The sequence below is a fragment of the Pongo pygmaeus genome, chromosome 19 (assembly GCF_028885625.2).
Source record: "Pongo pygmaeus isolate AG05252 chromosome 19, NHGRI_mPonPyg2-v2.0_pri, whole genome shotgun sequence".
In the NCBI taxonomy this organism is placed as follows: domain Eukaryota; kingdom Metazoa; phylum Chordata; class Mammalia; order Primates; family Hominidae; genus Pongo; species Pongo pygmaeus.
In genome coordinates, this window is record NC_072392.2 from 68,377,495 (window position 1) to 68,387,801 (window position 10,307).

A 10,307-nucleotide genomic window follows, 5' to 3' on the forward strand; every position below is an offset into this window, starting at 1 on the left:
CTACAACTTTTAAATTATTCAGAAAAAAAAATTATACAGACATGTTTATCTAAAGATGAAGTAAATGTGGCCAAAAATTAACAATTGATGAATCTATAGGGTAACCACAAAGTATGGAAACTTTTTTTTTTATTTTTTGGAAGCAGAGTCTTGCTATGTTGCCCAGGCTGGTCTCAAACTCTTGGGCTCAAGTGATTCTCCCGTCTTGGCCTCCCCAAGTGCTGGGATTATAGGCATGTGCCACCCCGTCTGGCCTATTATATTTTTCAATGGATTGAAGATGTTCTTGATGGCATTATGAATATTTGCCTATTTCCAGACTTTATAGATACATAGTAGACAAAGGATATATGGCTTCCAATGAACTATTCTTTTATCTTTTCTGTGGGTCTGAAATCCTTCAAAATAAAATGTAGGGGGCGGGGGAAGGAATCTCAGCCCTAGGCTAAGCTTCTAGTCCCAAAATCAGGATTCCACGCTCTAGGAAGGAGCTCACACAAAGGAGAGGACCACAGTCAAGACAGGCTCCAGATGTGTTTATTAGGCTATTTAAATAGAACCATGTGACCATTTCTGTAGGTAAAAGGACAAAGAAGAATTACAAACACTTTGGGTCTTTCCCCAATTCTCTCCCCTTTCTCTGGTCAACTCCACCCACCTTTACTCTCAAAGGAAAGGCACAGGGGGAAGGAAGTGAGTGAGGGGGCTCAGGAGAGTCTGCGTGGCTCCTACCACCCCAAACATATTCTGGTTTCCCGAAGATAAGAGGCAAGGCTTGCTCTGATCTTTCCCAGTTCTCAGAGTCCAGCAGGCCACTGTGTTGGACACATACATGGATCCACCAACATACATCAGTCCTTCTGTGTTCTCTCCTGCATGGTAGAGGCTAGAAACCTAAGAACTATATTCCTCAGAATTTCCTACCAGCCAGCATTTGCTTTAAAGTCCACTAATGAGAGGCACTTCTAGAAACCATGATTCCTTTTCCAGCAGTGGCAGACAGTGGGCACGAGGTTTTGTAGCATCTTCTGAGCATTTTCCAGTACATCATCTGCTTTTGTGCTGCTGGAAGCTGAGACCATCAGCAGGAGTTTTCTGTGCCTCCTGCACATTGCTGATTTCTGACAGTCGCTACTGGCTTTCTCCAATGTTCACTTCTCTATCCCTTTCAGTGGTTTTATAAATACTTCATCAGTGGTTTTATAAATACTTCATTCCTATAGTAGATCCCTTCCTGCTTATATTAATAATACCTAGAGGGGACATGGTTTTCCTGACTCATCCAGCTGTCTTAGGACCTTACTCCAAAGTAAGGAAGGCTTCTCTTGGAGAGGTAATTGCCTGTAGAAAGATTTCCAAACACTGTTCATTATTTGATGCCAAAAAGGTAAACAGAAGCTGATGTGGGTTGTAGGCAATTCCCAGCCATGGAACACATGCTGGCCTGTGAGTCCTGAGATGCTGAATGGGATGCCAGTTCCCCGACCAGAAATGTCCTCCCATCTACCTCACTGCTGCCATTCCCCTGGGGATGCCAGGGCTGAGCAATGATCACACGGAGCAGAGACGACACCCAACAATGGAGAAGAGATGTCTGCAGCACCGACCCAGCTCTCAAAACCCACCTGGCATTACCCTGGAACACAGGAACATTTTGTCATCCTCCTGGCACAGGGGAGGGGGTTCTCTGCTGCCAGGCCTCTTGGAGCTGAGGCAAGAGGGTCAGCAAGAGAGAGTCCAGCACAGCCAGACCCTCCCAGGAACACCGAAGACCCCTGGAAAACCAAGAGGCCTGAAGGTGACTACTTCATCTTACCAATTTCAAGCCCATCCCCCAGCAGGGCTGAGCTCCCAGCACCCACAGGTCCCTCCTTACCAGTCAGTCTTTCTCACTTCTCCTGGGTCTGTGGAGAGCTGTAGTCAGGGCTCCCTGGGATGCCTCAGCCCCCTCTGCCCGGCACCCCCCAACATACCTGTGATCCAGCTGCAGTAGGCCCCGCTCCAGCAGCTCCTGCACTTCTTTGTTCGCTCCAAACATGTCCCACAGGGTCAGCTGGGGCTCAAACTGCTGCCAGTGCTGGGGAAGCCAGAGGGTCAGAGGTTGGGAGCTGGCCTGGCTACTCTGGGCCACGTAGTTGGGGTGTGGTGAGAGGTGGGGGAGGGTCCAGTCCAGCATGGAGATCTCAGCAGCTGACACGCATGAAAGCAGAACCAGGCCAATGGGCCAGCAGGGAGGAGGGCACCTTCACTCCTATTCCACTGAGACTGGAACCCAGCTTCCAGCCAAGCCAAGCCTTCCTCTATGCCTCCTCTCTTCCCTCCCCTCTCAGCCAGCTCTAGCCAGGGCTTTATGGCTCTGCTTTATCCAGAGCAGCTCTGGGTTTGCTTGATTGTTATCTACTGTGCTTCCTATGAGAGATTTCAGTGCTCCCTAAAAACAAGTGAAAACCCTTTATCTATCTATTGCTTCACAGAGCTCAGAAAATTGAGGTTGAGAGAGGTGAAAGGATTTGTGTCCAAGGTTGCAGTAAAATGAGGGCTGGAACTTGGGTCTCTGCAGCCCTGGTCTAGGGTTCTTAGCTATGCACCACTGCTCACTGCTTCTGCCCAACAGGCCTCAGCTGGACCTGGGCCCCACTTCTAGCTGCCAATCTCACAGAAATTGGAGGTATATGTGTGTGGGGGGTGGGGTGGCAGGGAGGGGGCATTGATTCTGCAAGATTAGGAGGGAGTGGTGTGCAAGAATCCCAACTCCTTACCTGGTGAGTGATCCCCACATCGGTGCGTAGCCCCAGGGCCAAAACTTCCTCCAGCCTCAAAGAAAAATGATCAAGGGGTCTTAGAGAGGAGGCCTGTGCTCCTCCCATTCTCCAAATTCTACACTGGGATGCATTTAGAGGAGGCTAACAGGGACCACACAGTATGTGGCAAGGCAGGGGCCAGGGCAAGACAGGAAATAAAAGATGTACAAATAGATATGGTCTTGGGGTGTGGGAACCCTGGGGGAGAGCCCTGTGTCCTTGGATGCTCACAGCTCCAGCCTGCCCAGGGGGACACGCTTCCGGGTGCCATGGCCAAACAGCATCACCTCCTTCATCCAGTTGTCAGGCTCCAGTGTCTGGATCCGAGCCTCCCGGGTGTGGCCTCCAGCCCCCTGGGGCATAAATCGCCCATGGGCCCCTGACAACATCAACAACCATCCCCACATTAATGGCTGTTAATACTATGTGCTTACCAGATTTAAATCATGTGGTCCCTGGAGCAACTGCCTCTAACACACTGGAAATGTAAATTCTTTTTCTTTTCTTTTCTTTCTTTCTTTTTTGTTTTTGTTTTTTAGGTGGTGTCTCACTTATGCTGCCCAGGCTGGTCTTGGACGCCTGGGGTCAAACGATCTTCCCACCCCAGCTTCCCAAGTAGCTCAGATTAGAGGCACGTGACACCAGGCCCTTTTTTCTTTTTTTTTAATCATCTATCCCAAAATGCCAAGACATATAAATTCTTGGGCTCTCCTCTAGCCCTGTCCAATTGGGAATTCTGAGGGTGGGGCCCAGCAGCCTGGGTTTTAACAAGCCCTCCAGGAGATTCTCATACACACTAAAGGCTGAGAACCCTAGTGCAAGGTGCAACATTAAGCCCCTTATAATTCATGCTCAACAGTTCTATAGGGAGGTATTATTTTTTGCCACATTTTACGTATGAGAAAATAGAGGCTTGGAGAGGTTAATGTGGCCCAAGTTCACATAGCCACGACATTCCTCTCCTGAGTCATCCTTTCTGTAGTTCACGGGACTCACCAGGCCCAATGCCAAGGTACTGACCACACTGCCAGTAAGTCCAATTGTGGGTACTGAGCGCCCCCTGCGGGGAGGGAGGAAATAGTGCAGAGTGAAGAAGGCGGGCCTCGTTTTTGACTCAGGTAAGGGGCCCCAGGTTAGAATGTCCCACCATCTCAGCCAGGATCCTTCTCTTCAGAAGGTCACAATGCCCCGGTCACACTGCAGTCTGCCCATCCTCCACCTCCAGCCATCAGCCCCAGAACTTACATTCCGGGCAAAGTTGGAGACCTCATACTGGTGGAAGCCAGCCTCCCGAAGGAGGGCCCGGCCCCTTTGGTACATCTCAGCTGCGAGCTCCGGGTCAGGGGCTGGAAGGGCACCCCGCTGCACCTGGGCGAAGAGTGCGGTGCCCCGCTCCAGGGACAGCTGGTAGAGGGAGACGTGGTCATCACAGTGGTGCAGCAGTTCCTGCAGCTGCCCAAGCCACGGCCCCACCTGCTGTGCCGGCAGCCCCAGCATCAAGTCCACAGACACGCGCCCGGGAAAGAGGCGCCGGGCCTCTGCCAGCGTCCGCAGAGCATCGCAGGCCGAGTGCGTCCGTCCCAACAGCCGGAGCTCAGTGTCATCTAGGGACTGGGAAAAGAGGGTGGGTGTAAGCATACCAGCAGCTCAGAGAGAGACAAGAACGCTCCACCCCATTGTAGACACAGATACAGGGAGAACGCAGCATGTGGCAGGCAGCTGGAAGGCAGGAGGGGGAAGGTCAAGCTGGCACCAAGAGCTGCCGTTCACAGAAGGGTCGCTATGTGCCAAGCACCTTTATGTAGTGTCTAGTTTAATCTTTGTAACCCTCCAATATTAGTTCTACTTTACAGATGAGAAAACTGAGGTTCAGAGGTGTTAAGTAACTTGCCCAAGGCCATACAGTTGCAAAGTTCGACCTGGAGTTTAGGACTGTCTGACTCCAAAATCAACAGTTTTTATTTACTTTACTTTTCAATTTTAAATAATTCTAACCTATAGAAAAGTTGAAAGAAAATCACAAAAAAAACCCTTCATTTGGATTCACCATTTCTCCATATTTGTTTCTCTTTAAACATACATACTTGTTATTATGCTGAATCATTTAACAATAAATTATAAACCGGCACTGTCCAAAAGAACTTTCTGCAATGGTGAAAATGTTCATATCTGTACTGTCCAATATGATAGGTAGTAGCCACATGTGGTTATTTAAATTTAAGTGAATTAAACTTAACTTACCACATTTCAAATGCTCACTAGTCTGTGGCTAGTGGCCACTATATTGAATAGCAGTTATAGATATTATACTCCCTAACCTCTAAATACTTAGGTGTGTATTTCCTAAAGAACAAGGACATTTTCTTACATAACTGCAATTCAATTACAGAGCTCAGGAAATGCAACACTGACACAACACCATTACATAATACATTGTCATATTCAAATTTGGCTAATGGTCCCAATAACATCTACTGTGGTAATTTCCTCCTTCCTCCCCAGTCAGGGGCCACACATTGTATTCAGCTGTTTCTTTTGTCTCCTTTAGATTCTCAGCCTTTCTTTGTCTCTCATGACACTGGCATTTTTGAAGAATACATGCCAGTTGTTTAAAATGAATAATTTAATGAATTTAATAAATTATTATTATTTATGAATTATAATTATTATTTAAATGAATTATTTAAAATGAATAATTTCTAGAGATTGGCTGTATAACATTGTGCTTATAGTTAACAGTGCTGTACATTTAAAAACTTGTTAAGATGGCAGATCTCATGCTGTCCGTTCTTACCACAATAATTTTGTAAAAGTTTCTTAATTCAGGGTTTCCTGACAATTAGATTCAAGATATGCACTTTGGGGTAAGAATATCTTAGAAGTGATGTGTTTCTGTCAGCATATTCCATCAGAACAAAGCCCACAACCTGGAAGTCCTACGGAAATGTCAGAGGTCAACCTGAGAGGACTAGGTTTCTCCCTACTTAAAAACTTTCAATGGCTCCCTATCATTACTAGGACAAAACCCACACTCCTTAGTAGGCACCAAAGGTTTTGGACCCTACCTTGCAGCCTTGTCTCCAGCCTCTCCAGTCACAAGGAATGACTCACAGCTCTCCCAAAAACATGCCAGGCTCTTCCATGTCCTGTGTTGTTTCCCCCACACCCCCTCAACCTGGTGAACTCCTCCTCTTCATTCAAACATCATATCCTCCAGAGAAGTTTCAGTGATTTCATCAGAAATCACTGAATCTAGATCAGAAATCTAGAAGCCTTTTATAGAGACCCCCCTTACAGGTGACATTTACCATGCTGCAATAATCTGGCTACATGTCTGCGTCTCCCGTGTCTCCAGTCATGTAGCATATCTTTTTTGACCACCTACTATGTGCCAGGCACTATGGTAAGTGCTTGAAATAGAAAAGCCACACCTGATCCCTTTCTCATAAAGTTTGTGGTCTATGACAGCAGCAGACAATTAAGGAGTTACAAAAGTGTCGCACTAGGCCCTGCTGTGTCCCTGGCACCCAGAAGGTGCTCAATCAATGTTTGCCCAATGAATGAATGTGACCAAAGAGAAGATGGCACTGAAGGGCGGGCTGCACTGGGATGGGGTGGGTGCCATGGGTTACCTGGAGGCCTATAGACAACCTGTTGACCCCTGCTGCCCCGAACTCTGCCAGTCTGGAGCCCGGAGCTGAAGTAGGATTAGCCTCCAATGTGACTTCCGAGTCTGCAGGCAGGTGGGCTGTCTGTGCCACAGCCTCCAGGACAGCAGCCACCGTGTGGGGACTGGCTAGACTGGGGGTCCCCCCACCAAAGAACACAGACTCCACTCTGGGGAAAGAGGATGGAGAAATGAGACCTGGGGGAGCCCTCTGGGATGCCTGCACCTATCCTCCACCACTCCTCCAAATATTTCCCAAAACGCTGCCTACAGCCCCCACTACCCACCGTTGCACCCCGCTGAGCCGCAGCAGCGTCTGCGCTTCGGTCACCAGACACTTCTGCATGGCAGCCTCCTCCACGCGGCGAGGGATGTACTTGTTGAAGTTGCAGTAACTGCAGCGCTTCTCGCAGTAAGGCCACTGGGGGCAGTGAGTGCACGTCCGCGGTGAGAGCTGCACTGGCCACTTCCAGGGTTCAGTCGCACACATCCCCAACCCCACCCTCACCCCTATCCCGAGGTCCTTCCACAGTAGCTAGGACATCTAAGCCACACAACTCCCCAAGGCAGGTCGCAGTGGGGTTATTACATCCACTTCAATGTGAGAAAACTGAGGCTCACTCCTTTGTTACGCTGCCTCTTCCAACCAGCAGACGTCAGAAAGGAACTCAACCCAAGCTCTTTCTGGGATCATAGAATTTTCATACAATTTTCCTATGGGCCATTTTCCCAGCTACCGAATCAGAACACTGCTCTTAAAAAAATTTGTCTTGCTAAGAGGAAAACTGTCATGAAATTTGAACCATTTGCTCAGTCACCGAGCCGGTGAGTAGCAGAGACTTCAGGTTTCTGGACCAAGTCATTTCCCTGCCAAGGCACAGGCTCCCATCCCAGACCTCGTACGGGGGCACGGAAACACGGCAGGCGGGTTCATAGAGTGACAAGCCGCCACCTGGGTTTTGGACCGCCACGGTCACGGCCACGGCCACGGCTGCGGCCACACACCGTGGGCTCCGCCCCCGCCCCCGCCCCTACTCACGTGTACGTAAAGCGCCGCGCGCCGGCCCGCAGGCTCAGGACTCGGGGACCCTCTTACGTTCTCCACGCGGCGGCGCCTCTGGGCCGCTCTGGCTGCTGCCGCCCATACGCGGGCCCGGGCTCCGGGGAGCGCCATGGCGCCCAGCGCAGCGCGTGGAACTGACCCGAGCAGGAGACGCGCGCAGGGATCACTGTGAGTGCGCAGCCGGCGGAAGGAAGAGGGGCTGCGTGACCGCGCGACGAGAGGGCCCGGGCCCGGGGCTGCGGCGCCACCTGCCGGGCGCCCGGGCGCTCACCGCGGCCGCCTGTCGGTTCTTTCCCCAGGCCGCGGGGCGGGCTGCCTGCCTTTTGGCACCTTGTGCCCGGGCGAGTTCCCGGACCCATCCAGGAGCTCTTAGTTCGTTAATTCCTTGACATTTGATGTGCCTGGCTCAGAACTGGGCGCTGGGGACATCTAGGTGCATAAAGCCAGGTTGCATTCTGACAGGAGAGAGGCAAGCCAACCGGCCAGGGCAGGCAAGGCGTATTAATTCCGTGCCTGCTGGACACCGGAGCCGTCCGCCTCAGTGCTGTGAGGTCATCTGTTTTAAGAGTGTGGGAGTCAGTAGGGCAGAAGAGACACTTGGGCTGGATCTTTCTTTTAATTTCATTTACAAATATTTGGGAGAGGGGAGGTCTTGAACTCCTCGGCCTCAAGCGATCCTCCTGCCTCAGCATCCAGAGTAACTAAGGATTACAGGCATGAGCCACCACCAGGGCTATGCGCGGGATCTTGGAGGAGCAGAAAATCCCAGGGGCAATTGGCTTGGCCGGGAGAGTAGACTGTTTTGGGTCAGGCCAATCCAAGCATCTGGAGGTGTACGTGCTGGAAGGACAATCAGATGGTATGTGCAGGAGAAAGGGGGAAGGCGCAGGGGAAGGCCTGGGGAAGCAGGCACCTGAACAACTGTCCCACAAAGCAGAAACATCATGAGCTTCAGAGGCAGGCGGTGCAGGACAGTTCTCCCAGTGGCCTTGAACTGACCTGGTTCTCCCCTCCTTTCTTGCTTGTAGTTCTCAAGAATAACGGTAGAAGCCTGTAATCCCAGCACTTTGGGAGGCCGAGGCGGGCAGATCGCTCGAGATCAGAAGTTCAAGACCAGCCTAGCCAACATGCTGAAACCCCGTCTCTACCAAAAATACAAAAATTATCCAGGCGTGGTGGTGGGCATCTGTAATCCCAGCTACACGGGAGGCTGAGCAGGGAGAATCCCTCGAATCTGGGAGGCGGAGGTTGCAGTGAGCTGAGACAGTGCCACTGCACTCCAGCCTGGGTGATGGAGCAAGACTCTGTCTCAATAAATAAATAAATAAAACTGTAGAGTGTGCAGAGAATGCAACATCCTGAGGGAAGGAAGGACTGGCCAGCACAGCCATGCTCTGTTCCTGTCCCCCTAGAAAAAGCATATCCTTCAGCACTTCAGCCCAACATGCCACATGGCCCCAGGGTATAAAACCCAGGGCAGAAGCCGGGCGCGGTGGCTTACTCCTGTAATCCCAGCACTTTGGGAGGCTGATGCGGGTGGATCACAAGGTCAGGAGATTGAGACCATCCTGGCTAACACGGTGAAACCCCGTCTTTACTAAAAATACAAAAAACTAGCCAGGTGTGGTGGTGCGTGCCCGTAGTCCCAGCTACCCGGGAGGCTGAGGCAGGAGAATTGCTTGAACCTGGGAGGCGGAAGTTGCAGTGAGCCCAGATGGCGCCACTGCACTCCAGCCTGGGAGACAGAGTGCGACTCAGTATCAAACAAACAAACAAACAAAAAACAGGGCGGGCTGGTTTCTGGGGTCTCTCAGCTCCAGTACAAGTCCAGCTGGCTGGGCGTGGTGGCCCACGCCTGTTATCACAACACTTTGGGAGGCCGAGGCGGGTGGATCACCTGAGGTCAGAAGTTCAAGACCAGCCTGGCCAACATGGCAAAACTCTGTTTCTACTAAAAAAAAAAAAAAAATAGCTGGACATGGTAGTGCACGCCTGTAATCCCAGCTACCAGGGAGGCTGAGGCAGGAAAATTGCTTGAATCCCGGGGTTCACACCACTGCACTCCAGCCCAGGTGAAAGAGTGAGACTCCATCTCAAAACAAACAAACCAACAAAAAAAAAGTCGGGCATGCGCAGACAACAGTCCATCCCCCATCTGCCTCAACAGCTTTCCTGAGCCTTAGGGGTCCAGCTCCAAATGAATCCCAGCCTTCTGTTGTCCCTTAGTGCCTACCTATAGGTAATAAACACGTTGCATGTCACTTGTGTTTGCCTCACTGGACTCAGCGTTATGTAACTTGTGGGTGTTTGCCTCACTGGACTCTGACAAGTTGGTAACCAGTGTGCAGTGAACCTGCCTAACAGACAGCTGGGTTCTGATCCAGCTGTGTGACCTTGAGCAAGATACGGAACCTCCCTGAGTTTCTGTTGGGTCATTCGTGAAGTGGGACCAATGGCTACTTGAAAGGATTATTGGGAAGATTTGGAGAGAAAATAATGTGAAAGTACCTAGCGTAGAGCCTGGTACTGAAAATACCTTAAACCTATGTTCATTTCTTAAAAAGTCAAGAGGAGGCTGCTGCTGCCTTGGGCAGGCACGCTGGGAGGTAAGGGGGCAGGCACGCTGGGAGGTTAAGGGGGCAGGCACGCTGGGAGGTAAGGGGGCAGGCACGCTGGGAGGTAAGGGGGCAGGCACGCTGGGAGGTAAGGGGGCAGGCACGCTGGGAGGTAAGGGGGCAGGCACGCTGGGAGGTTAAGGGGGCAGGCACGCTGGGAG

The 10,307-nt window shown here is 51.0% G+C and overlaps 1 protein-coding gene across 3 annotated transcripts; it reads right to left on the reverse strand.

Moving 5' to 3' along the window:
• Nucleotides 1–521: 521 nt before the first annotated feature.
• Nucleotides 522–7,693, reverse strand: RSAD1 (radical S-adenosyl methionine domain containing 1). 3 transcript variants are annotated; one of them, XM_054460153.2, is made up of 10 exons: nucleotides 7,508–7,693; nucleotides 6,756–6,889; nucleotides 6,434–6,638; nucleotides 4,047–4,412; nucleotides 3,798–3,861; nucleotides 3,033–3,180; nucleotides 2,760–2,814; nucleotides 1,974–2,077; nucleotides 1,626–1,775; nucleotides 522–1,341 (listed from the first exon to the last, which is right to left on the reverse strand). In XM_054460153.2, exons 1-9 carry the CDS (start codon nucleotides 7,640–7,642, stop codon nucleotides 1,658–1,660), a joined length of 1,329 nt encoding a protein of 442 aa, XP_054316128.1. In that variant the 5' UTR covers nucleotides 7,643–7,693; the 3' UTR covers nucleotides 522–1,341; nucleotides 1,626–1,657. The 3 variants fall into 3 exon arrangements, with proteins under 3 accessions (XP_054316128.1, XP_054316131.1, XP_063513078.1); XM_054460156.2 differs by having other exon boundaries at nucleotides 522–1,636; XM_063657008.1 differs by having other exon boundaries at nucleotides 522–1,775.
• Nucleotides 7,694–10,307: the final 2,614 nt, after the last annotated feature.

What these genes read in the sequence shown, in the direction of transcription:
- RSAD1 (XM_054460153.2), bottom strand. Translation starts at nt 7,642, where the DNA reads ATGGCGCTCCCCGGAGCCCGGGCCCGCGTATGGGCGGCAGCAGCCAGA. An exon ending in GCGCGGCGCTTTACGTACAC is followed by an intron (nt 6,890 to 7,507) that starts GTGAGTAGGGGC and finishes CACTGCCCCCAG; the next exon opens with TGGCCTTACTGCGAGAAGCG. An exon ending in CCCCTGGGCAGGCTGGAGCT is followed by an intron (nt 2,815 to 3,032) that starts GTGAGCATCCAA and finishes TTTTTCTTTGAG; the next exon opens with GCTGGAGGAAGTTTTGGCCC.